The sequence below is a fragment of the Piliocolobus tephrosceles genome, chromosome 16 (genome assembly GCF_002776525.5).
Source record: "Piliocolobus tephrosceles isolate RC106 chromosome 16, ASM277652v3, whole genome shotgun sequence".
NCBI lineage: Eukaryota > Metazoa > Chordata > Mammalia > Primates > Cercopithecidae > Piliocolobus > Piliocolobus tephrosceles.
In genome coordinates this window covers 7,291,078-7,318,281 of record NC_045449.1, presented here as the reverse complement: position 1 = coordinate 7,318,281, position 27,204 = coordinate 7,291,078, and the positions used below count along the sequence as shown (strand labels likewise).

The 27,204-nt window shown below is 48.6% G+C and overlaps 1 protein-coding gene across 1 annotated transcript in view; it reads right to left on the bottom strand.

Moving 5' to 3' along the window:
• Positions 1-9,899: 9,899 nt before the first annotated feature.
• POLR2A (RNA polymerase II subunit A) overlaps positions 9,900-27,204 on the bottom strand; it is a 32,912-nt gene continuing 15,607 nt past the window's right edge. Inside the window, exons 9-29 of the mRNA XM_023193198.3 lie at positions 26,737-26,861; positions 26,399-26,609; positions 25,022-25,231; positions 24,762-24,930; positions 24,489-24,583; positions 24,143-24,346; positions 23,749-23,971; positions 23,146-23,329; positions 22,554-22,725; positions 22,355-22,460; positions 22,054-22,259; positions 16,567-16,791; positions 15,861-16,107; positions 15,101-15,201; positions 13,218-13,322; positions 12,948-13,130; positions 12,503-12,706; positions 12,173-12,359; positions 11,925-12,038; positions 11,592-11,741; positions 9,900-11,494 (exon numbers count right to left, since the gene is read on the bottom strand). Coding sequence (XP_023048966.1) covers positions 10,338-11,494; positions 11,592-11,741; positions 11,925-12,038; positions 12,173-12,359; positions 12,503-12,706; positions 12,948-13,130; positions 13,218-13,322; positions 15,101-15,201; positions 15,861-16,107; positions 16,567-16,791; positions 22,054-22,259; positions 22,355-22,460; positions 22,554-22,725; positions 23,146-23,329; positions 23,749-23,971; positions 24,143-24,346; positions 24,489-24,583; positions 24,762-24,930; positions 25,022-25,231; positions 26,399-26,609; positions 26,737-26,861 — 4,578 coding nt within the window. The 3' untranslated portion in view covers positions 9,900-10,337. The remainder of the gene's footprint in view (positions 11,495-11,591; positions 11,742-11,924; positions 12,039-12,172; positions 12,360-12,502; positions 12,707-12,947; positions 13,131-13,217; positions 13,323-15,100; positions 15,202-15,860; positions 16,108-16,566; positions 16,792-22,053; positions 22,260-22,354; positions 22,461-22,553; positions 22,726-23,145; positions 23,330-23,748; positions 23,972-24,142; positions 24,347-24,488; positions 24,584-24,761; positions 24,931-25,021; positions 25,232-26,398; positions 26,610-26,736; positions 26,862-27,204) is intronic.

The following is a 27,204-nucleotide window of genomic DNA, read 5'->3' as shown; positions in this document are numbered from 1 at the left end:
AACAAAGGCGAACTCAGCTCACAAAAAAAAAAAAAAAAAAAAAAAAAAAATTGAGTAGGGTATGCTCCTCTGAACAAAATTTGGAGCATGTTTGTTTCTCTCTGCCTGGTTCCTCTAGAATTTAGAAACTATCTGTGAGTATTTGTAACCTATGACAATATAGTTGTTTGCATCAGTGCAATAAGAATCCATTTTCTTTTGCAACAGGATGCAATTGGAGAAACTGGTTGTTTTACCAAGGCTTTAACTGGAATGGTATGCTTCCCTTTAAGGGGTCAATCTCAACTTGCTTGAGGCACCACACCTAGCCCTTCTTTTCTTTTCTTTTTTTTGAGACGGAGTCGTGCTCTGTCACCCAGACTGGAGTGCAGTGGTGCCATCTCGGCTCACTGCAACCTCTGCCTCCCGGGTTCAAGCAATTCTCCTGCTGGGATTACAGGCATGCGCCACTATGCCCAGTTAATTTTTGTATTTTTAGTAGAGACGGGGTTTCTCCATGTTGGCCAGGCTGGTCTTGAATTCCCGACCTCGGGTGATCCACCAGCCTCGGCCTCCCAAAATGCTGGGATTACAGGTGTGAGCCACCACTCCCAGCCAAGGCCTCAGAATTTTTGAAGTGTCCTTAACCCCACCTTATTTTGCCTTGATACAAGTTTTCTAATAACCTGGTTTGTCTCTTCTCGGCTTCAGGCCATGGAACTCCAGATGGTCATGGAACCGGAGCCTCAGATGATGGCGGCTCCTTTTGCTAGGGACCCTCAGATAGGCCTCTGAGGGAGCCATATTCCCCAAACAGCGCCCCCTGTCAGCAGGAAGTAGTTACGATCTGTCTTGGTCTTTATCCTTGTTCTAACAGCAGTCAGATGGACTTCTTTAGAGCGGGGAACAATGATAGATGCAGGAGGCAGATGAGCGGCTGGGTCCCCAGGCAATCTCCGACCGGCCTAGGTACTGGAAGAATGTGGTGGAGCCATGGAAGTTCAGGTCGTTTGCATCCGGGAGGAGCCTGGCCTCTTCAGCTCCTGTGTGGTGGCCTGGGATTAAATCTGTAAGGTGGGGGCCTCCTAGCAGGACCGCCCTCTTACTTTGCTGAGAGTTTGTCTTTCTTTTTTTTCCTTTTCACCCCATAAACCCTGCTCTACCCACCGTTCAATGTGTCCGTGTGCGCAAATTTTCCTGGTCGTGTGATAAGAACCTGTTTTTTCTGCAACAATATCACCTAATAGAAGAAAGAATTACAATTAAAGAGAGAGCATAATATTATGCAATCCAAAGAATAGAAATAAAAATAATGAAGAAAAGGCTGGGCGCGGTGGCTCACGCCTGTAATCCCAGCACTTTGTGAAGCCGAGGTGGGCAGATCATCTGAGGTCCGGAGTTCGAGACCAGCCTGACCAATATGATGAAATCCCATCTCTACTAAAAATCCAAAAAAAAAAAAAAAAAAAAAAAAAAACTGGGCATGGTGGCATGCCCGGTGGCATCTGTAATCCCAGCTACTCAGGAGGTTGAGACAGGAGAATTGCTTGAACCCAGGAGGCAGAGGTTGCAGTGAGCCGAGATGGCGCCACTGAACTCCAGCCTGGGCAACAGAGTGAGATTCTGTCTCAAAAGAAAGAAAAATAAACAGAGCCTTAAAGAAACGTGAGACACCATTAAGTACACCACCATACATGTAAGGGAACTACCAGAAACAGAGGAGAGAACGAGCAGAATAAAAGTCAAAGAAATAATTGGCTTGAAACTTCCCTAACTTACTGAAAAACATTAATGTACAAATTCAGAGTTCAACAAATTATGCAGAATAGACACAAAGAGATCCATACTTATACATATTAGTTTAAAATAAATAAATAAACAAACAAACAAACAAACAAACAAACAAACTAGGCTAGGCACAGTGGCTCACGCCTGTAATTCCAGAACTTTGGGAAGGCTGAGGCAGGTGGATCAGCTGAAGTCAGGAGTTCGAGACCAGCCTGGCCAACATGGTGAAACTCCATCTCTGCTAAAAATACAAAAAATTAGCCAGGCGTGGTGGCACATGCCTGTAATCCCAGCTACTTGGGAGGCTGAAGCAGGAGAATTGCTTGAACATGGGAGGCCGAGGTTGCAGTGAGCTGAAATCACACCACTACACTCCAGTATGGGTGACAGAGTGAGACTGTCTCAAAAAAAAAAAAAAAAGGAAACAACCCAAAGTCCATCAACCCATGAATGAATAAAGAAAATATGGCATATTCATATACAATGGAATACATGACAACAAAAAGTGATGAATTGCTGATATAGGCTACAAAATGTATGAATATTGAAATTATATAAGTGAAAGAAGCCAATCACAAAATACCACATATTCTACAATTCCATTAATACAAAGTGACCAGAATAAGCAAATATAAAGAGACAGAACATGTTCATGATTGCTTAGTGCAGGGCTTGGGGGCTAAACAAAATGAAGAGTTACTGCTAATGTATATGGCCTTTTTTTTTTTTTCTTGAGATGGAGTCTTGCTCTATCACTCAGGCTGGAGTGCAGTGGTGCCATCTCGGCTCACTGCAACCTCTGCCTCCCGGGTTCAAGCAATTCTCCTACCTCAGCCTCCCAAGTAGCTGGGATTACAAGCGCCCACTGCCAAGCCCGGCTAATTTTTGTATTTTTAGTAGAGGTGGGGTTTCACCATGTTGGCCGGGCTGATCTCGAACTCCTGACCTCGTGATCCACCCACCTCAGCCTCCCAAAGTGCTGGGATTACAGGCATGAGCCACCGTGCCCGGCTTCTTTTTTCTTTTTTTTTGAGATGAAGTTTCACTCTTGCTGCCCAGTCTGAAGTGCAGTGACACGATCTTAGCTCACTGCAACCTTCACCTTCCAGTTCAAGGGATTCTCCTGCCTCAGCCTCCTGAATAGCTGGGATTACAGGCGCCTGCCACCACACCCAGCTAATTTTTGTATTTTTAGTAGAGATGGGGTTTCACCATGTTGGCCAGGCTGGTGTCGAACTCTGACCTCGTGATCCGTCTGCCTCAGTCTCCCAAAGTGGTGGGAGGATTACAGGCGTGAGCCACCAAGTCGGGCCAGTATATGGGGTTTCTTTCGGGGTGATTAAGCTGCTCTAAAACTGATGGTGGTGGTCATACAAGTCTGAATATATTAAAAACCATTGAAATCTACACTTTAAATAGGTGAATTGTATCATGTATTAATTATATCTGAAGAAAGCTGTTATGTAAAGAGAATGAGAGTGCAATAAATGTATCATCAGATAAACAAAAGCTGAAAAAGATTAAGACCAACACAACTCATTACAGGAAATTGTGGGACATCCATCAGACAGAAGAAACATGATCCCAGATGAAAGAAAATTTGAGATGCAAGAAGGAATCATGAGAAAAGATACTGAGGCCAGGCAAGGTGGCTCATGCCTATAATCCCAGCACTTTGGGAGGCCGAGGCAGGCACATCATCCGAGGTCGGGAGTTTGAGACCAGCCTGACCAACAGGGAGAAACCCCGTCTCTACTAAAAAATACAAAATTAGCCGGGCATGGAGGCACATGCCTGTAATCCCAGCTACTTGGGAGGCTGAGGCAGGAGAATCACTTGAACCTGGGAGGCAGAGGTCGCGATGAGCCAAGATCTCGCCACTGCACTCCAGCCTGGGCAACAAGAGTGAAACTCCATCTCAAAAAAAAAAAAAGAGGCCGGGCGCGGTGGCTCAAGCCTGTAATCCCAGCACTTTGGGAGGCCGAGACGGGCAGATCACGAGGTCAGGAGATCGAGACCATCCTGGCTAACACGGTGAAACACCGTCTCTACTAAAAAATACAAAAAAACTAGCCGGGCGAGGTGGCGGGCGCCTGTAGTCCCAGCTACTCGGGAGGCTGAGGCAGGAGAATGGCGTAAACTCGGGAGGCGGAGCTTGCAGTGAGCTGAGATCCGGCCACTGCACTCCAGCCGGGTGACAGAGCAAGACTCCGTCTCAAAAAAAAAAAAAAAAAAAAGAAAAAAGAAAAAATAGATATTGACAGATATCTAAGGAAATCTAAACAAACTTTAATAGTAAAATATAATGTCTTATTTATGAGAATTGTCATAGTACAAATACTAGACAGTAGTTGCATTTAAAGTGTTCAGAATTGAAGCATTATAAGATCTTAGTATGATTGAGCAAGAAAGTAACTGTATTTTTTAACTATATTTTATCTTATTTTTATTTATTTATTTGATTTGATTGTGATTGATTAGAGACAGGGTTCACCCTGTCACCCAGGCTGGAGTGCAGTGCCATTATCTTGGCTCATGGCAGCCTCGACCTCCTGGACTCAAGTGATCCTCCTGCCTCAACCTCCTAAAGTGCTGGGATTACAGACATGAGCCACTGCATCCAGCCTGTATTTCTGACTTTAGACTTTAACTTCTACAGCTTAAAATAATTTTGATAAAAATTTAAAAAATAAAACACAAAAAATAAAAAAATAATAATTTGGGTAGTCACACACAAAAAACAGACATAAAGCATAGATTTTAAACATATAGTGAGAAAATAATGAGAAAAAATATTAACCCTCTGGAAGGCAAAAGAGGAAAGGAGGAAAAGTGAGAAAGATAACTATGAAGTAAATAAGAGAGTAGAAACAAAATCCAAATGTATTAGTCATCATACTAAATGCAAGTAGACTAAATTCTCCAATAAAAGGACAAATGGTTGTAAGAAGGTATAAAAAACAAAAGTCCATGATACACTATTTATAAGAGGCTTAAATGTAAGGATACAGAAATATGGAAGAATAATATGCTTGAAAAACACCAATTGAAAGAAAAACTGGTGTAGCTATCTTGGATAAAATTGACCCTAAGTTGGCCAGGTACGGTGGCTCACGCCTATAATCCCAGCACTTTGGGAGGCCGAGGCGGGTGGATCATCTGAAGTCAGGAGTTCGAGACCAGCCTGGCCAACATGGTGAAACCCTGTCTCCACTAAATACACAAAAATTAGCCGGGCATGGTGGCAGGTGCCTGTAATCCCAGTACTTGGGAGGCTGAGGCGGGAGAATTGCTTGAACCCGACAGACGGAGGTTGCAGTGAGCTGAGATTGCACCACCACACTCCAGCCTGGGCAACAGAGCAAGACTCTGTCTCAAAACAAAAACAAACAAACAAAAATTGACCCCTAAGTTAAAAAGTACTTCTTGAGATAAAGAGGATTGCTACAATGACAAAAGATTCAATTCACCAGGAAGGTATTAGTTTTAAGCTGGAATGAACTAAAAACATTAAGCATACAAAGTAAGACAAGTAAGATGAAATTGAACAATTGGCCAGGCCCAGTGGCTCATGTCTGTAATCCCAGCACTTTAGGAGGCAGAGGTGGGTTTATCACCCTGAGGTCAGGAGTTCAAGACCAGCCTGGCCAACATGGTAAAACCCCATCTTTACTAAAAACACAAAAAAAATTAGCTCGGTGTGGTGGTGCACACCTGTAATTCCAGCTACTCAGGAGGCTGAGGCAGTAGAAGTTGTAGAATCATGGGAACCCAGGAGGTGAAGGTTGCAGTGAGCTGAGATTGCATCACTGCACTCCAAACCTCGGTGTCAGAGTGAGACTGTCTCAAAAAACAGAAAAAACAAAACAAAACATATATATATACGTACAAAATACATCACTCACAGATCAATCAAATCAAAATGGAAATTAGAAAATGATTTGGAACAATGATAATAGAATCATCATAAAAACTTATGGCTTGAGGCTGGGCACAGTGGCTCACGCCTGTAATCCCAGTGCTTTGGGAGGCTAAGGTGGGCGGATCACGAGGTCAGGAAATCGAGACCATCCTGGCTAACAAGGTGAAACCCAGTCTCTTATTTTTTTTTTTTTTTTGAGACGGAGTCTCGCTCTGTCGCCCAGGCTGGAGTGCAGTGGCCGGATCTCAGCTCACTGCAAGCTCTGCCTCCCGGGTTCACGCCATTCTCCTGCCTCAGCCTCCCAAGTAGCTGGGACTACAGGCGCCAGCCACCTCGCCCGGCTAGCTTTTCGTATTTAAAACCCAGTCTCTACTAAAAAAATTAACTGGGTGTGGTGGCACACGCCTGTAGTCCCAGCTACTCGGGAGGCTGAGGCAGGAGAGTCACTTGAACCCAGGAAGGGGAGGTTGCAGTAAGCCAAGATCGCGCCACCGTACTCCAGCCTGGGCAACAGAGCAAGACTCCATCTCAAAAAAACAAAACAAACAAAAAAAGCCGGGTGTGGTGGTGCATGCCTGTAATTCCCAGCTACTTGGGAGGCTGAGACAGGAGAATCGCTTTAACCCAGGAGGCAAAGGTTGAGGTGAGCCGAGATTGTGCCGTTGCACTCCTTGGCGACAGGAGCGAAACTCCACCTCAAAATAATAATAATAATAATAAAGAAAAACAAAAATGAACAACCTAGCTGGGCGCAGTGACACATGCCTATAATTCCAGCACTTTGGGAGGCCAAGGAGGGAGGATTGCTTGAGTTCAGGAGTTCAAGACCAGCCTGGGCAACATAGTGACACCTTGTCTCTACAAAAAATGAGATCAGCCAGGTGTGGTGACTCACACCTGTAGTTCTGCCTACTCAGGAGCCTGAGTGGGAGGATCGCTTGAGCCTGGGAGGTCGAGGCTGCAGTGAGCCGAGATTTCACCACTGCACTCCAGCCTGGGCAACAGAGTGAAAACCTGTCTCAAAAAAATTATATATATATTCTCAGGATGAATGAAAAAATGGAGAGAGGGAGAGAAAGAGAAAAAGAGAAGATACATACATACAGTTGATTCTTTTTTTTTTTTTTTTTGAGACGGAGTCTTGCTCTGTCGCCCAGGCTGGAGTGCAGTGGCCGGATCTCAGCTCACTGCAAGCTCCGCCTCCCGGGTTTACGCCATTCTCCTGCCTCAGCCTCCTGAGTAGCTGGGACTACAGGTGCCCGCCACCTCGTCCGGCTAGTTTTTTGTATTTTTAGTAGAGACGGGGTTTCACTGTGTTAGCCAGGATGGTCTCGATCTCCTGACCTCGTGATCCGCCCGTCTCGGCCTCTCAAAGTGCTGGGATTACAGGCTTGAGCCACCGCGCCCGGCCATACAGTTGATTCTAATTGTTTGTGGATTTAATATTTGCAAATTCACCTACTTCCTAAAATTTATTTATAACTTTAAAATCAGTATTTGTGGCCATTTGCAGACATGAGTAAACTGGTGAAAAATTTGAGTCATCCAACGCACGTGTTCACCACTGAGGTTAGACAAGGCAGTGCTCTGCCTTCTAGTTTTCTATTTTCAATCTACTTAATGACATGTTTTTCATAGTTTTAAGGTTTTTGTTGATGATTTTGCTGATTAAAATGTGCCCTCCAGACCAGGCGCAGTGGCTCACACCTCTAATCCCAGCACTTTGGGAGGCTGAGGTGGGTGGAGCACCTGAGGTCAGGAGTTCAAGACCAGCCTGACCAACATGGTGAAACCCCGTCTCTACAAAAAAAACAAAAACAAAAACAAAAACAAAAAACGAAATTACCTGGGTGTGGTGGCGCATGCCTGTAATCCCAGCTAGTCGGGAGGCTGAGGCAGGAGACTTGCTTGAACCCAGGAGGCGGAGGTTGCAGTAAGCCAAGATTGCGCCATCGCACTCCAGCCTGGGCAACAAAAGTGAAACTCCATCTCAAAAAAAAAGAATGAGAGAAAAATTTGCAAAAATGATTAAGAACCTCAAAAATCTGTGGGGATAAAATCAAAAAGTCTAGTAGGCATGCTACTGAATTCTCAGAAGGAAAGAATAGGACAGAAAAAAATATTTGAAAGAATGTCTAAAAACTTCCCAAATATGCTAGAAGACAATTTTACAGAATCAAAAAATCTCAGGGAAACCCAAACAGGATAAATGAGAAAATTATGCCTGGGCACACGGGGATGGTTAATGTTATGCGTCAACTTGACTGAGTTAAGGAACGCCCAGAGAGCTGGAAAAACATTGTTTCTGGGTGTGTCGGTGAGAGTGTTTCTTGAAGAGATCGGCATTTGAATCGGTAGACTGAGTAACGTTCTCTTGCACCAGTGTAGTTGGGTATTGTCCAATCAAGTGAGGGCTTGGAAAGAACAAAAAGATAAGAGGAAGGGTGAGTCCTCTCCTTGAGTTCAGACATCCAACTTCTCCTGCCTTTGGACCTAGGAGCTCCCGATTCTTGGGTCTTTAGACTCTAGGACTTACACCAGCACCACCACTGCCACTGCCACCACTACCACCACCACCCCACCTCCAGTTCTCAGGCCTTTGGACTCAGACTGAATTACACCACCAGCTTCCTGGTTCTCCAGATTACAGATGGTAGATTGTGAAACTTCTTGGTCCCTGTAATCGTTTGAGCCAATTCCCATGACAAAACCCCTCATTTTTGCTGTGGGGAAGCTCAATAAATAGAAAAAACAAAAACATATGTATATGTATGTATATATATAATCACATATAAAAGTAATGTGATTATTTGCACAGAAGAGACCTATCTGTCTCCCCCAGTGGTTCTGCTTCTCTGGAGAAGTCCAATACACACACCAAAGCCAAACTGTCAAAAACCAAAGAACCAGAGATAAAAAGAAAATCTTGAAAGCATTTAGAGAAAAACAACAGGAAATGATCCCAAAGACTGTGAACTTCTCACTAGAAACTGTGAGGGCCAGAAGATAGGACATCTTAGGGACTTCCCTTTCAGAAGCCCCTCTCCCACAAGGGAGAGAGCTGTTCTCCTTTATCTTTTGCATATTAAACCTCTGCTCCTAAACTAAAAAAAAAAAAAATTCTTTTAAAGTGCTAGAAGAAAAAAATAAACCTGTCACACCAGAAGCTTATCTCCAGCGAAGATATTCTTTAGGAATGAAGGCAAAATAGACATTTCCAGACAAAAAGAAAACTAAGATCATTTATCACCAGCAATGCTGCTCTATAAGAAATACTGAAAGTTCTTGAGGCAGAAGGGGAATGATGTCATGGGGAACTCACTTTCAGGAGTGAGAGCAAAGGCTAAATAGGCCAGGCGCAGTGGCTCACGCCTGTAATCCCAGAACTTTGGGAGGCCGAGGTGGGCGGTTCACCTGAAATCAGGAGTTTAAGACCAGCCTGGCCAACAGGGTGAAATCTCATCTCTATTAGAAATACAAAAAGTAGCTGGGCATGGTGGTGGGCGCCTGTAATCCCAGCTACTTGGGAGGCTGAGGTAGAATTGCTTGAACCTAGGAGGCAGAGGTTGCAGTGAGCTGAGACTGCGCCACTGCACTCCAGCCTGGGCAACAGAGCAAGACTCTGTCTCAAAAATAAATAAAATAAAAATACCTAAAATAAACCAGAAATGACTTGCAGAAGATGTAGAACATTGATACCCACATTAAGGTGCTAATGAAAGGGGAAAAAATGGCCAGCTAAACCAGCATATTACCCCCAAATCCTTTAACGTCAGCTTCTGTATTACAGCATCTGTATCATCTTTTCATTCTTGGTTTGAGGCCAAAATAAAAGTACATTTTGGTTCATTTGTTAGTGACTCAAGAATTAAGTGTAGGAAAAAATACCAAAAGAAAGTATGCCTCCTAGTGGTGGGATTAAGGGTGATCATTTTTCTCCCTCTGCATTATACCTTTCTATACTTTTCCAAATTATTTATGACAATCAGTAAAACAGGTTGAAAAGCTGTTATAGCTAATATCACCTTAATGCAGGACAAGAGCTGCATCTGTTGTGACTACAACAAACTCAGCACAGAGCAGGGGCTGTGTGCAGGCTCAGTGACTGGAAGGTCCCCTCCCCCTAACAGATAAGCAGCAGCCCAGGCAGAAGGCAGGAGGCAGGGCCTGCGGGTCCCCTGAATCCCAACGAAACACTCCATGGTCATACTTTTGGTCAAAATTAGTAAACTTTATTTAAACTTCAAAAAAATAAAATAACAGACAAAAGGCAGCTTTAGCTTTGTTCTTCTCGAGGATCAGCTGTAACCACTCAGAGCAGGAACTACCCCTAAGTTAAAATACCCTTTACCCGCCCCCACATCAAGTCACAGGCAAGGAAGGATCTTCAATTTGGGGACAGGCAGGGGGTGGGTGGGGTAGGAATGAGAACACCACTGGGCCAGTGGGTTCTGACAGCATGAGTGGAGAACGAGACAAGAGTCTGCATCAGAAACGGGATCCAGAAGTTCACCAACAGCTCTGCCACAAGGCGTTTATGTACAAGGGAGCTGGGCTGGGGGTGACACCCCACGAAGGAAGCAAGAACTGCACAGCAGCATGGGCAAGTTGCCCTGGACCCTAGCCTGCTGCCGCACCCCACGAGCCTTCAGTTCTCCTCATCACTGTCATCCGGGCTGATGGCCGGGCTGGTGAGGCTGTAGGTGGGGCTGGTGGGCGAGTAACCAGGGGAAGTGGGAGAGTAAGTCGAGCCTTTGGGAGAGGTGGGCGAGTAGGTGGGGCTGGTGGGTGAGTACTTGGGAGAAGTGGGCGAGTAAGTGGGACTAGTAGGTGAGTACTTGGGAGAGGTTGGGGTGTAGACTGGAGAGGTTGGGGAATAAGTAGGGGATGTTGGGGAGTATTTCGGGGTGGTGGGTGAATAGGTGGGACTGGTAGGAGAGTACTTGGGAGAGGTGGGTGAATATTTGGGACTGGTAGGTGAGTACTTGGGGGAGGTTGGGGTATACTCTGGGGAGCTGGGACTGTAGGAAGGACTGGTTGGGGTGTACTTGGGTGAGGATGGGCTGTAGCTGGGCGAGCTGGGGCTGTAGCTGGGTGAGCTTGGGGTATAGGTTGGAGACTGTGGTGTGTATCGTGGGCTGGAAGGGGAGTAACTTGGTGAGGTCGGGGAATAACTGGGTGATGTTGGAGAGTAGCTTGGAGAGGTTGGGCTGTAGTTAGGGCTGGTAGGCGTGTAGTTGGGACTAGTAGGTGAATAGCTGGGTGATGTCGGGCTGTAGCTGGGTGACGTTGGGGTATAATTGGGACTGGTTGGAGAATAGTTCGGGCTGGTGGGTGAGTAACTTGGGGAAGTGGGTGAGTAGCTGGGGGAGGTGGGTGAATAGCTTGGAGAGGTTGGTGAGTAGCTGGGGGAAGTGGGAGAATAGCTGGGTGAAGTTGGCGAGTAGCTGGGAGATGTCGGCGAGTAGCTGGGAGACGTCGGCGAGTAGCTGGGAGAGGTGGGCGAGTAGCTAGGGGAAGTGGGCGAGTAGCTGGGAGAGGTGGGCGAGTAGCTGGGAGAGGTGGGTGAGTAGCTGGGAGAGGTGGGTGAGTAGCTGGGAGAGGTGGGCGAGTAGCTGGGAGAGGTCGGTGAGTAGCTGGGTGATGTGGGACTATAGTTGGGACTGGTTGGAGAATATGATGGAGAGGTAGGGGAGTAGGAGGGCGAAGTGGGGGAATAAGAGGGACTCTGGGGTGTGTAGCCCCCAGGAGAGCGGGGCTCATAGGCAGGTGACGTTGGCGAGTAGCTGGGAGACATGGCACCACCTGTGGGGAAACAGCCAACAAAGGAGATGAGCAACGGACAGACTCACCCAGAACTGAGGAGAAAACAAACCTGGCCTGACAGATGGCGACAACTCACCTGGTGAAGGGATATAAGGGCTTGAGGGACCCGGGGACCCCGGAGAGCCCGGTGTGGGAGACCAGGCAGGGGAGTAACCTGGGCTGAAGCCACTGGCATCTGATGCAGCACTGGGAGAGAAGCCAGCTGCCCCTGGGGTCATTCCACTCCCTACAGAGTGGGAAAAGCAAGTTAAGGCCAGAGCTGAAGATCAAATGCCCCCAATTCTTCCTGCCCACCTTTCACTAGCCCTCTGCGGCCTTCAAGAGTTCCAACAACGGCTGCCGTTCATGATCCCAGCTCACCCACCTCTGAACCACCTGGAGGGCTCTCTTCCTGGATCAGGTTACTCACCAACACTGGGGGACCAGGCGCCGTAGGCAGGGGTTGCACCCTGGTTCCAAGGCGTCATGGCAGGAGAGATTCCACCCATGGGACTGGGTGCTGAGCCAAAGAACATGCCGGTGGCTGCAAAGAGGCACACAGGAAATCGTGAGGAGCCAGAACAGCAACAACAGACTAGCGCCACCCTCCCACCCACAGCCTGCCCCACCGCTTCGCCAGCGCAGGCCGGTACCGGGCAGCTAGGGCCTCATACTCACGTCCAGCAGCCCCCAGGCCGGGGATATTGGTGGGGATCTCCATGCCATACTTGCACTTCTCTGCATCAAGCAGTAGGTCAAAGCAGCCAGTGCCGGCTGGAGCCAGCTGGCCCAGCATGATATTCTCAGAGACCCCCTTCATGGGGTCGCTCTCGCCATGTGCGGCTGCTTCCATAAGCACGTCCACCTGAACAGAGCAGACAGGCCCCATGAGACCCCACCACACACGGCACCTGGCTGTCCCATCACCACAGCCCAGCCGCCCAAAGTGGGTGCCCTTCTTCCCACACTGCTCCCTCCTCCTGCCCTATTCAGAAATTCCACTGTTACCGTTTCCTCAAAGGAACACTTCATGAGTGGTCCTGTGTCCTGGCGGTTGACTCCATGTCGGGTGATGGCCATTAAATGGCCACGACAGGTCATGGTATCACACAAGAGAGCCAAGTGTCGGTAATTGACATAGGAGCCATCAAACGAGATGACGTGGTACAGCTCCCGCTCCAGGGCCTTCCGCACAGCTTCAATGCCCAGCACCTGGCACAGGGGAGGGAAGCAGAGGGGAGGGTCAGGACTGAGCAATTCTGCTCTCTTTCCTGTTTCTGCCACCACCCAGATCCAGGGAGGGGGTCAGGAGCCAGGACATCCCACACTCAGAAATGGATTCAGGCAGAAATAAGTCTGAGCCTGAGGAAATCCTGTGAGTGGACAGCACAGAATGAGGGGCCTGAGAGCCAGAGATCCACAAAAGGCCACTGGGCAGCACACTAGGGCTCACCGTGAAGATCTCCACGATGTCATTGGACGTGGTGCGCACGGGGTCCACATCCTTCTCACTCAGCACCCGCATCAAGCTCACGCCGTCTGTCTCCAGGATCCACTCCTGCAGGGCCTTGAATTCCCCGTCCTCCGTGATGATGATTTTCTTCTTGTTGTCTGTCTGTGGCAGGTGCATGTACACCTGTGGGAAAGACAGCATGCTCAGGGTGGGCAGGGCGGGGAGTTGGGGCGCAGGAGGAGGAAGGCGGTGGGGGAGGGGACGGCTGACCTTGCTGATCTGCTCAATGCCCTGCAGGGTCATATCTGTCAGCATGTTGGACTCAATGCAGCGCAGGAAGACATCATCATCCATCTTATCCACCACCTCTTCCTCCTGCAGCGAGAGTGAGGTCAGCGCTCGGCATCCTCTGGTCTCTTCCCCGGCTCTCACCTCCAACTACAGCCTTCTTGAGGGCCTAACAAGTCAGTCACCAAGCTCTGCCTCTCACAGTTCCAGTGAGACAGGTTTTTTTTTTTTTGAGACGGAGTCTCGCTGTTATCAGCCTGGGCTGGAGTGCAATGGCATGATCTCGGCTCACTACAACCTCTACCTCCCAGGTTCCAGCAATTCTCCAGTGAGACTTTTTATCCTGATTTTACAATATTAAAAGCAGCCTAAGGAAAGGCACCCAAATCCCACCAACCTATCACAACTTCCACTCTGGTGCAGTCCTGCCTAGCGAGAGGCAGGCTCCATGAAAGTGTCAAGTCCTCCAACTGCTGTACCCAAACACACACCATTCCCTGCTCTAGCACTTAACCGCATGTTCACCTAGGCTGCCGCTGGCATGACAGTGATCTCTTTTAATGGCCATATACTGTATTCCATCAAGACCTATCAATGCTTTTATAACTGTTTTCTGACAGCAGTTCAGTAGTTAGTGAGTTCTTCAGTTTTTTGTTTTTTTGTTTTTTTTGAGATGGAGTCTCACTCTTGTTGCCCAGGCTGGAGCGCAATGGCGCCATCTTGCCTCACTGCAACCTCTGCCTCCCAGGTTCAAGCGGTTCTCCTGCCTCAGCCTCCCGAGTAGCTGGGATTACAGGCATGCGCTACCACACCCGGCTAATTTTGTATTTTCAGTAGAGACAGGGTTTCTCCATGTTGATCAAGCTGGTCTCCAACTCCTGACCTCAGGTAATCTGCCCGCCTCGGCCTCCCAAATTGCTGGGATTACAAGTCTGAGCCACCATGCCCGGCCTGAGTTCTTCAGTTTTTATTACTAAAGCACCAGGCACCAACATGTGCTAAACAAGTATCTCAGGAGCCATGCCCAGGAGTGAAGTCACTGATACAGCCTTTCATGGGTCTTGTTATACCTGTCACACGACTTCCCCTAGGACATAGCAATTCCTACTGTGCAACCTGCCCCCAAGTCTGGCCCCTGCCTCAGGGCTGGGGTTTGTATTCCCTAAGCAAAGCAAGCTGCAGGAGGCTCGGGGGAGGAAAGCCAGGTGACAGGGCAACAGGGAGGCACTCCTATCTCCTATTTCAACACCATCTGTTTTATCTACTCAGCCGGTGCTGTAGGTTTTGAAAATCGTTGCTCATCACCATTCCCTATCCCGAAATTAGGTGGGTACGATCCATCCCTCAACGTTTATTGTTTGAGACGGAGTTTCACTCTTGTTGCCCACGCTGGAGTGCAATGGCATGATCTTGGCTCACCTCAACCTCCGCCTCCCGGGTTCAAGCCATTCTCCTGCCTCAGCCTCCCGAGTAGCTGGGATTACAGGCACGCACCACCATGGCTAATTTTGTATTTTTAGTAACATGAGATTTCTCCGTGTCGGTCAGGCTGGTCTCGAACTCCTGACCTCAGGTGATCCGCCCGCCTCAGCCTCCCACGGTACTGGGATTACAGGCCTGGGCCCCGTGCCCGGCCGACCCTCAGTGCTGGGATTACAGGCCCGGGGTCCCGCGCCCAGTCCCACTCAGTGCTGGGATTACAGGCCTGGCCCCCGCACCTGGTCCCCCTCAGTGCTGGGGTTACAGGCCTGGCCCCCGCGCCCAGCCCCCGTCAGTGCTGACTGCATCTTCTTTTCTTTGGTCCCTAACATGATTCATGAGTTTTACACACGTGACACAGCAACTTCTTCCTGGATCCCTATTACCTCCTGCATCTTGTTCTCATCGCTGTTCATGATGCGAATACGGAGCACCAGCTTCTCTGCGTTGTCATCATTAAAGATGCAATTCAAGTCATCACCAAAACCTGGTGGGGCAAGGAGCCATGAGAAAGGCTGCAGCTAACAGGACTGGCCCCAGGCACTGTCCATTCGCAGCTCCCTCTGAGCAAGGCTCTTTTGGCTCCCCACTCCTCCTCACAGATACTTCCTTTTTTTTTTTTTTTTTTTTTGAGACGGAGTCTCGCTCTGTCGACCAGGCTGGAGTGCAGTGGCCGGATCTCAGCTCACTGCAAGCTCCGCCTCCCGGGTTTACGCCATTCTCCTGCCTCAGCCTCCTGAGTAGCTGGGACTACAGGCGCCCGCCACCTCGCCCGGCTAGGTTTTTTTTTTTGTATTTTTAGTAGAGATGGGGTTTCACCGTGTTAGCCAGGATGGTCTCAAACTCCTGACCTCGTGATCCACCTGTCTCGGCCTCCCAAAGTGCTGGGATTACAGGCTTGAGCCACCGCGCCCGGCCGATACTTCCTTTTTCATAGAACCTCTCGGAAAGAGCAAGGGGGAACACTGAGAAGAGAAAGGGAGTGCAGAGGGGACCTGGAGAGTTGGAGGATGCCTTGGACGGGCGGAACTGGTACGTGGACGGGGTGAGGGTGGGTAGCTCTTCAGGGGCTCAAGTGCAGTGAACACGACAGGTGGTAGCACAGACAGTGGGGCTCCTGAGCCAGGCCTGCCCTCCTAGGCTTACCAGCATTGATCTTTTCAGCAATCTGCTCCATGGTCAGCTTCCGATCAGTCATGTGCTTCCGATCCAACTCCACCCGCAAGAGCCAGGGGGAGATTCGGGCCACATCAAAGTCAGGCATTTCATAGTAGACATTCACCCACTCCTGATCCTCTGCCACCACCGTGCTCTGGGGGTTGGGGTCATAGTAGATGGCTGTGTTGGCAGTCACCTTCCTCAACGTTGTATGCTCCAGGCGGCACAGAATATCCTGGGAACAGACAAAAGTCCAAGTCCATGACACAGGGAACCGAGTAGCTCTAAAGGCCTCTTCTAACTCTCCTTATCAAGGGAATCCAAAACCCTTTATTCAACGGGAAGAGTTCTCCTTTTTTTTTTGAGATGGAGTCTCGCTCTTGTCCAGGCTAGAGGGCAGTGGCACAATCTCAGCTCACTGCAACCTCTTCCTCCCAGGTTCAAGCAATCCTCCTGCCTCAGGCCCTACTAGTAGCTGGGATTACAGGCACGCGCCACCACGCCCAGCTAATTTTTGTATTTTTAGTAAAGACAGGGTTTCACCATGTTGGCCAGGTTGGTCTTAAACTCCTGACCTCAGGTGATCCACCCGCCTTGGCCTCCCAAAGTGCTGGGATTACAGGCGTGAGCCACCACGCCCAGTTGAGTTGTTCTTTTCTTCCTGCCAAGAAGCCCAGCACCCCTGGATCCCCACCTTGGCTCTCTCAGCATCTCGTGCAGACTGGCCCAACAAGAAGACAGTAAGTGAAGGGGTCTTTGGCTTCTTGGAAATGTTGATGAGCTCCTTAAGTCGGGGCACACCCAGCGTCACATTCTTGGCAGACACACCAGCATAGTGGAAGGTATTCAAGGTCATCTGGGTGGCAGGTTCTCCAAGGGACTGTGCAGCCAGAGCTCCCACCATTTCCCCAGGATGGGCCTAAGGAAAAGAGGAAAAGCTAGCATCAGACAAAGCCAACGCCTCTCTTTCAGTTAATGAGAGCAGGATGTGGATTCGCATCTGGCTTATCACAGTCAGGGCTAGAACTGTAACCTTAAAGGACATGGGTAGATGAGTTTGGAAAAGGCAGACAAACTCTAAAAGAAAAAAAAAGAAACTCCTATTTGATCACCCCCTTCCTCACACAAGAGGTTCCATTTATAGGATACCATTTGGCACCTGGTATGCAGCACATCCAAACAAAGCTACTATACCATCTGAGATCCAAATTTCTTTCTTTTTTTTTTTTTCCTGAGATGGAGTCTCACCCTGTCCCCCAGGATGGAGTGCAATGGCGCAATCCTGGCTCACTGCAATTTCTGCCTCCCAGGTTCAAAGCAATTCTCCTGCCTCAGCCTCCCAAGTAGCTGGGATTACACGTGTGTGCCACCACACCCAGTTAGTATTTTTTTGTATCTTTAGTAGAGACGGGGTTTCACTATGTTGGTCAGGCTGGTCTCAAACTCCTGACCTCAAGTGATCCACCCGCCCGGCCTCCCAAAGTGCTAGGATTACAGGTGTGAGCCTCTGCGCCTGGCCAAGATCCAAATTTCTAAACCTCTATTAAAATTACCGGGTAAATATTCATTCTGTAACAGCTAAATAGGAAGCTCCCCATATGTTTTATGAGACAGTCACATATGAAATTAAACTGTAATCACACAGTATCTAACTTTTTCAGACTTCTTCCACTAAGTAAATATACATTTAAGGTTCATCAGTGGTAGAAATAGGATTTCGTTAACGTTGCCCAGGCTGGTCTCCAACTCCTGGGCTCTGGTGAACCTCCTGCCTTGGCCTCCCAAAGTGTTAAGATTATAGTTACGAGCCACCGCATCTGGCTTATCACTGTCTTTTTGTGGCTTGACAGCTCATTACTTTTTTTTTTCTTAGAGTCTCACTCTGTTGCCCAGGCTGAAGTACAGTAGCATGATCTCAGCTCACTAATGCAGCCTCAACCTCCTGGCCTCAGGTGATCCTCCCACCTCAGCCTCCCAAGTAGCTGTGATTACAGGTGCACTCCACCACACCTGGCTAAATTTTTTTGTAGAGATGGGGTTTTGCCATGTTGCCCAAGGGTAGGTAGTCTTGAACTTCTGGTCTCAAGCAATCTTCCTACCTCAGCCTCCCAAAGAGCTAGGATTATAGACATCAGCCACTGTGCTTGGTTGTTAGTTATTTTTTTTTTTTGAGATGGTCTCCCTCTGTTGCCCAGGCTGGAGTACAGTGATGCAATCTCACTCAGCTCACTGCAACCTCTGCTGCCCAGGTTCAAGTGATCCTCTTGCCTTAGCCTCCCAAGTAGCTGGGATAACAAGTGTGTACCACCACACCTGGCTAATTTTCCTATTTTTGGTAGAGATGAGGTTTCACCATGTTGGGCAGGCTGTTCTGGAACTCCTGACCTCAAGTGATCTGCCTGCCTCGGCCTCCCAAAGTGCTGGGATTACAGGCGTGAGCCACCATATCCAGCCTGTTCATTACTTTTTATTGCTGAATGATGTTCCCTTGAATGGATATACGATCTACTACATTTTACTTATACATTCATCAGTGGACCCTTAAGTTGTTTTCACTGCTTAACTACAGTAACACTGATATGAACATTTGTGTATAAATGTTTGTGTGGCCATATGCTTTCTGTTCTCTTGAGAGAGAGAGTGTGTGTGTGTGTGTGTGTGTGTGTGAGTATATATATATATCTAGGAATGAAACTGCTGGGCCATATGGTAACTCTATGTTTAACTTCCTAAAGCAGTTGTCCCTTTTCTACTAGCAATGTATGAGGGTTCTAATTTTTCCACATCCTTGTCAACACTTGTTATTATCTGTGTATGGATTATAGTCACCCTAGTGGATGTGAAGCGGCACATCGCTCTGGTTTCATGTGCATTATCCCTGATGGCTAATGATGCTGAAGATCTTTTCAGGCACTTACTGATCATTTACATTAAGTAGTACTCTTCTTCGGGGAAACATGTTTTTAAATTTTATTATTATATTATATATTTTTTGAGACAGAGTCTCGCTCTGTCACCCAGGCTGGAGTGCAGTGGCGCGGTCTCGCCTCACTGCAACTTCCGCCTCCTGGGTTCACACCATTCTCCTGCCTCAGCCTCCTGAGTAGCTGGGACTACAGGCACCTGCCACCATGTCCGGCTAATTTTTTGTATTTTTTTTTTAGTAGAGACAGAGTTTCACCATGTTAGCCAGGATGGTCGCTTATCTCCTGACCTCGTGGATCCACCCCCTTTGGCCTCCCAAAGCTGGGATTATAGGCGTGAGCCACCATGCCTGGACTTTTATTATTATTTTTGAGATGAAGTCTCACTCTTGTTGCCCAGGCTGGAGTGCAATGGCACGATCTTGGCTGACCGCAACCTCCACCTCCCAGGTTCAAGCAATTCTCCCGCCTCAGCCTCCCGAGTAACTCGGACTACAGGCATGCGCCACCATGCCCGGCTAATTTTGTATTTTTAGTAGAGATGGGGTTTCTCCATGTTGGTCAGGCTGGTCTCAAACTCCCGACCTCAGGTGATCCACCCGCCTCAGCCTCCCAAAGTACTGGGATTACAGGCGTGAGCCACCACGCCCACCCAGGAAACAAGTATTGAGACTTTTTATTGTTGATTTGCTATATAGTCCTTTACATATTCTGTATGTATGGCCCTTATCAGATGACTTCCAAATATTTTCTCCCATTCTCTGTGTTATCTTTTTACTTTCTTGATAGTGTACTATGAACCATGAAGTTTTAAATTTTGATGAAGTCCAATTCATCTATTTTTTCCTTTGGATGCTTATGCTTTTGGTGTCATACCTAAGAATTCACTGCCTAAGCCACAGTCATGAAGACTTATTCAAGTTTCCTTTTAAGAGTTTTATAGTGTCAGCTCTTGAATTTAGGCATTTTGAGATAGCTTTTGTACATGGTATGAGGTAGGAATCCAACTTCATTCTTCTGCATGTGGATATCTAGTTGCTGTAGCAGCATTTGCTGAAAAGAGTATTCTCACCCCATTTAATTAAATTGGGACTCTTGCAAAAAATCAAGTGACCATAAATGTGAGGGTTTATTTCTGGACTCTCAATTCTACTCTATCAGTCTTTATATGTATCTTTATGACAGAAGCACACTGTCTTGCTTACTGTAGCTCTGTTGTAAGTTTTGAAATCAGGGAATGTGAGTTGTCCAACTTTTGTTACTTTTAAATATTGTCTTGGCTATACTATATCCTTTGCATTTCCACATGAATTTTAACATGAAGTTGTAAATGTCTGTGAAAAAAACCAGTTGGAATTTTGATAGGGATTATATTGTATCTATACAGCTCGCTTTGGGAAGTAGTGCTATTCAACAATACTAAGTCTTCCAATCCATGAACACGAGAGGTCTTTCATTTAGGGTTTTTTTTTTTTTTTAAAATACAGTCTCACTCTTGTTGCCCAGGCTGGAGTGCAATGGCGCAATCTTGGATCACTGCAACCTCCACCCCCAGGTTCAGGTGATTCTCCTGTCTCAGCCTCCCGAGCAGCTGGGATTACAGGCATATGCCACCACTCCCAACTAATTTTGTATTTTTAGTAAAGGTGGGGTTTCTTCCTGTTGGTCAGGCTGTTCTCGAATTCCTGACCTCAGGTGATCTGCCCACCTCAGTCTCCCAAAATGCTGGGATTACAGGAGTAGGCCACCGCACCCAGCTTCATTTAGGTCTTTTTAAATTTCTTTCAGCCATGTTCTATGGTGTTCCCTAATACATTTTTAATTATTTATAAAAACTGACTTACAGTAGGGCCGGGCGCGGTGGCTCAAGCCTGTAATCCCAGCACTTTGGGAGGCCGAGACGGGCGGATCACGAGGTCAGGAGATCGAGACCATCCTGGCTAACACGGTGAAACCCCGTCTCTACTAAAAATACAAAAAAAACTAGGCGGGCGAGGTGGCGGGCGCCTGTAGTCCCAGCTACTCGGGAGGCTGAGGCAGGAGAATGGCGTAAACCCGGGAGGCGCGGAGCTTGCAGTGAGCTGAGATCCGGCCACTGCACTCCAGTCCGGGCGACAGAGCAAGACTCCGCCTCAAAAAAAAAAAAAAAAAAAAACTGACTTACAGTAAACAGGTTCAGAGGTACACCTATGACAGTGCTTTAACCTCTTATTATCCTATAAAATCCTTAAAGCCAGTGAAAGCATATTCCAATATCTATAAATCTTCTTTTCTATTTATTCCTTTTTTTTTTTTTTTGAGACGGAGTCTCGCTCTGTTGCCCAGGCTGGAGTGCAAAGGTGCAATCTCGGCTCACTGCAACCTCCACCTCCTGGGTTCAAGCGATTCTCCTGCCTCAGCGTCCCGAGTAGCTGGGATTACAGGTGCGTGCCACCACACCTGGCTAATTTTTGTTTTTCACCATGTTTGTATTTCACCACTGTCTCACCATGTTGGTTAGGCTGGTCTCAAACTCCTGACCCGCCCACCTCGGCCTCCCAAAGTGCTGGGATTATGGGCGTGAGCCATTACACCCAGCCCTAATTTCCTATCTTTATCTAAATTAGACTCTGCACACAGCAAGGAGTGTAGGGAAGAAAAAAAAAAAAAAAAAGAATTCTATGTCATATCCCAGTCATGCCACTTACTTCCTATATGACCATCATACAATCCAGTCTCTCTCCAAGCCTCAGTTTTTTTGTTTTTTTTTTTTTGACGGAGTCTCGCTCTGTCACCAGCGGAGTGCAGTGGCATGATCTCAGCTCACTGCAACCTCCGCCTCCAAGAGTTCCAGTGATTCTCCTGCCTCAGCCTCCCGAGAGTAGCTGGGACTACAGGCGCACGCCACTACACCCAGCTAATTTTTGTATTTTTAGTAGAGATGGGGTTCCACCATATTGGCCAGGATGGTCTCCATCTCTTGACTTTGTGATCCGCCTGCCTCGGCCTCCCAAAGTGCCGGGATTACAGACGTGAGCCACCGCGTCCAGCCCAAGTCTCAGTTTTTCTCTGCAACGTGGGACTAACAAACCCTCCCCCGCTAGGAGTGTTTTAAAGCCATGATGGTACAAAGGGATAATGGCCCAAACACAGGACTTGGTAAGGTACACAGTAGTCTCTCCATGAATGACAACTATTATTAACGTGATTGTGGACAAAGTGGGCTCTTCTTGGAAACCACAGAAGTCAACAGGTAAAAGGAGGAAAACAACACTCACAATAGCTTGGTTGAACTTGGACTCAATCTCCCCAAGCAGCCAGTCGAAGGCCTCCCCACTGAGCCGAAACTCCTCCGCCATGCGGCGGGAACACAACGTGGACCGCAGGTGGATGTTGAAGAGCAGCGTGGCATTTTCCTGGGCCTGCCGACTTAGTGGGTCATCCCCATTCACAATCACCAGCTTCTTGCTCAATTCCTTGACTCCTGGGGACCAATTAGAGGTGAGGAGATCAGCAGACCAGGGCCCAGCAGTCTCCTATCCCCTAGCCTGGCTGGGAGAACCCTAAGCAGGTACTCACCCTCCACCACTTTGATGGGGTGCAGGTCAGAGGGAAGGCGTGGGTTGATGTGGAAGATTTTCTGAGCGTTCCAGATCATCCGCAGCAAGTTACAGGGGAGGACAACCTGAGGGAGGAGGGAATGGAGGGAGGGTTGTGTCTGGGGACAGCCATCCAGGGAGGCACATCGCTAGTGTTAGCACTTCCCACCCACACGCACCTTGCTATCTCCAGTTGGGAAGATGACCCTGAGGACCTCCCGATCCTCCCGCATCCGCTCAAATTCCCGCTCCAACTCGTTCTGTATGTGTGCATTGCTCAGCACGTCCTTCACCAGGTCCTCCTGCAGAGTGCGCCGCAGGGCCCTCTCATTGGTATAATCAAAGCGGAACCTGGAAGTGCAAGGGGTAGCCAGTGGGCAGGTAGGCTCTGGGACTTTGGTCCCCACAAAATGCGCTCTAAGGTTCCCAAACGTGCACAGCCGACCAGGTACAGTGGTTTGGAGGTAAGAATCTTGGACAGAGAAAAATTCAGGCCCAAGGACTGCCAGCGGGACCTGAGTACAGGCCCACCCCTCTGCATCTGCTTTATAATATCGGCAGGGACAAAACGGGGACTGATCTTAAATCCACCTCCATCTACCTCCTCCCCCGTGTCACACAGCTGTTTCAGATAGGTGGGAAAAGGACGCTGAAAAGTAAGCTCTAGTGCAAGACACATACCAGGCTATCTCTCTGGAATAGGTATGGGAATCCTACTACTCAGGCCCTGAGCCCCAGGGGCGAGAACCACCCGCCTGCCCGCCTCCTCACTTCTTCTCAAAAGCCTTATTGGAAGGTTTCAGCGTAGCCAGGTTCTGGAACTCAACGCTCTCGCCTGCCAGGCCGTCTTCGCCGTAGCGCAGCTGCACCACCTGGTTGATGGAGTTCCGCACAGTTGCATCATACTTCACCATCACTGACTCCATGGACTTGATCAGTCGCCGCTGGATGTATCCTGGAGGGAAGTAATCAGTTGTAGGACCCAAGGCAAAAAGGGGAGGACAAAGCCCAAAGACCCAGGCTGGGGCCGTAACCTACCTGACTCTCTAAAGAGTCAGCTAGTACTCCCTTGTCTAAGGCCTTTGAATGAAAACTCAGTGTCTACCACTAGATGGACAAAAAGCCCAGCAGGGACCACCCCCATGGGACAGGCCAGCAGAGCCCCGGAAAGCTCTATCCCTGTACTGCGCAATGCTGCACAGCAATCCAAACAAGGGTGTTTGCCTACTCTTGAGTCTCGACTCTTTCCACAAGGGCCAGAATTATACCCTGGGAATAGGAGCCTGAGCATTTCCACTCCCACCTATCAGGGGTTTCTCAGTCTGCAGCAGTCCCTGGTAACAGCCCAAGGAAAACCCCTAAGGAAAGCCTCACCAGTCTCAGCAGTCTTGACAGCCGTGTCAATGAGCCCCTCACGACCCCCCATGGCGTGGAAAAAGAACTCGGTGGGTGTGAGGCCGGCTAGGTAGGAGTTCTCCACAAAGCCACGGCTCTCGGGCCCGTAGTCATCCTTGATGAAGTGAGGCAGAGTCCGGTGCTTGAAGCCAAATGGAATCCGCTTGCCCTCCACGTTCTGCTGCCCGACGACAGCAATGACCTGGGAAACAGAAAGTTAGGGTGTACTGAATTCCCTCTGTCTTAGGAATAACAGTTCCCAAGATTTCTTCCCAACTCCCATGATCCTCCTGACTCTAATACATACAAACACCTTCCTTCCTCCTCCCAAACTTCAGCGTGGCCCCATATGTGGAAACACAAGGCTCCTCACCTGGGAGATGTTAATCTTGGAACCTTTAGCTCCAGACACGACCATAGACTTGAAGTTGTTGTATTCAGACAGGGATTTCTGAGCAGAGGAGCCAGTCTTGTCTCGGGCATCATTAAGAATGCGGTTCACCTGATTCTCAAAGGTCTGCCGCAGAGTGTTCCCTGGGGTGGGCTCTAGCTCGTTGTTGTGCGCCTTCTCGATGACCTGGAAGCAGAGCTCTTGGTGAGACATCTATCCCTACTCCCCGCCCCTTCCCTCTAACTTTACACTCCCTTTGCTCTTGAGGATGCTAACTTCAAAGTCCCTGGAAACCCCTTATTCCGTCTCTGGTGGCCTTCCCTCTCACCTCTATTACATCCTGCTTAGCCTTCTTAATAGTGTTCTGAATGTCCTGGTAAGTCTTAGAATCAGCAATGGAGTCCCCAATGCCAATGGTATGACCTAGAGACAGAGAAAGGCATCAGCAAACCCCTTTGGACCTCTAAGAAACATGGAATGGAATTATAGCCAACAGTAGAAGCAGGGGACACCAAATCCAAGGAGGAAAGAAAGGGATGAAAGGACAGTAAGAAGTTACAGAATTCACAGAAAGGTCCTGGTACTACGCCTCCATGCTCACCCTCGATGAGGAGCCAGTTGTTAATGACAGTCTGAATGTTGGAGTAGAAGAGGCGAGTGATGTCATGACCCATCTCTAGGTAGGATATGTGGACCAGGGAGCCAGCTGACGTGCCCAGAGACTTCTTACACAGGATGCCCATGATCAGCTCCCCGTTCTCCACCACCACCTAAGGACAAAGCACCCACTCAGGTCCCCCGCTCTGGTGCTGACTCCCATGTCCAGATTCTGTCCTCACACAGCCACAAGCCAGGCCCTACCTTAGTGTCCCCAGGAGAGATGTGCTTGTAAGGGCCACTGTCTTCATCATCGGGATGGGTGCTGTGGGTACGGATACAATTGATGTGACCAGGTATGATGAGGGAGAAGATCTGCTTGCCTGTCCACAGGGGCCGGGGCTTCAGGATGGCCGGCTGTGGCACCTTCCCGTCCCACGTTGACAGGAACATCAGGAGGTTCATCACTTCACCCTGTGAGACAAACAATGCAGACAGGAAGTCAGACTGCAGGCTCCACATCTCAGGGATGAGAGAGAAATGTTGGGGAGGTTTCCCTGCCCAAGGGAGAAAGCCAGATTTTGGAGGCAAAGATGACAGGAGAAGTTTTTTCCAAACTTTTATTTTTTTTGAGACAGGGTCTTGCACTCTGTTGCCCAGGCTGGAGGGCAATGGTGCAATCAGGGCTCACTGCAACCTCCGCCTCCTGGAGTCACGCAATTCTCCTGCCACAGCCTCTCGCGTAGCTGGGGTTACAGGCACCTGCCACCAGTCCAGCTAATTTTTGTATTGTTGGTAGAAATGGGGTTTCTCCATGCTGGTCAGGGCTGTCTCCAACTCCTGGCCTCAAATGATGTGCCTGCCTTGGCCTCCCAAAGTGCTAGAATTACAGGTGTGAGTCACCACGCCCAGTTGCAAAAACTTTTAGTTAAAAATTCATTGTAATAGTGAAATTTTTGTTTTTGTTCTTTAACAATAAGCATAAATTTCTTTTAATAATTAGAAAATAAGTGAAAGTTACAATAGAAAAATAAAATTTTAACAAGGTCCTACTTATTTTTCCATTTACCTTTCCTTTACAGACAATACCAGGTATTACATGAAATTTTAAAGAATTAGCCAGGCGCAGTAGCTCACGCCCATAATCCCAGCACTTTGGGAGGCCGAGGCAGGCGGATCACGAGGTCAGGAGATTGAGACCATCCTGGCTAACACGGTGAAACCCCGTCTCCACTAAAAAATACAGAAAATTAGCCAGACGTGGTGGCAGGCACCTGTAGTCCCAGCTACTCGGGAGGCTGAGGCAGGAGAATGGCGGGAACCCAGGAGATGGAGCTTGCAGTGAGCTGAGATCGCGCCACTGCACTCCAGCCTGGGCAACAGAGCAAGACTCTGTCTCAAAAAAAAAAAAAGAAAAGGAAAAAAAAAGAAATTTTAAGGAATTAAATGGGGAATTAATGCCTTACACCTTTTTAGCCTCTGAGTTTTCCTAACCCAGATGTTCGCCCATCAGAAAAGGCAATCTCACAGACCACTGCTGGGTAAGTCAGGAAAAAAAACACAGCTCTTCCTCCCAGCCTCCACCTTGCATCCAGGAGCCCCACCGCCCACTTGAGCCAGGTTTCCATCTGGACCACACACCCGCTCCAGGAAGACGTCTCTCTTGGTGAATTTGCGCACTGCTGTGAGTGTGTCCTGCACGATACCCATGACAGGCCGGTTGCTCTGGGGAGTGACAATCATGCGAGGAACCATGGCCAGCTCCTGGATCTCCGCCCGCGTCTCCAGAGACTGCGGCAGGTGCAAGTTCATCTCATCCCCATCAAAGTCTGCATTGTACGGAGTTGTCACACTACAGTGAAAGAGAAAAGTCAGGGTTGGGAAGGTGTCTGCAGCAAAACCTCGAGGAGCCACCCGGCCTGGCACCCCCCACCGGCCTCCCCCCAGTTCCAACCTGCTTCCCTCAGCCAGGGACTGACCTCAGATTCAAGCGAAAGGTAGACCAGGGGAGGATGCGGACCCGATGCCCCATCATGGACATTTTGTGCAGAGTTGGCTGCCGGTTGAAGATAACAATGTCCCCATCACACATGTGCCGTTCCACCTAGGGAGGTGAGGTAAGGAAAAGGTCTCAGTGAAGGAGGTATCTAAGAATGAAAGGACGATGGACCTAAAATCCTTTGCAGGTCGGGCGCGGTGGCTCACGCCTATAATCCAAGCACTCTGGGAGGCTGAGGCAGGCACGTCACTTAAAATCAGGAGTTTGAGACCAGCCTGGTCAACATGGTGAAACCCCGTCTCCACTAAAAATACAAAAACTAGCTGGGCGTGGTGGCGCGCACCTGTAATCCCAGCTACTCGGGAGGCTGGGGCAGGAGAATCGCTGGAGCCTGGGAGGTGGAGGTTGCAGTGAGCCAAGATCACAGCACTGCACTCTGCACTCCAAC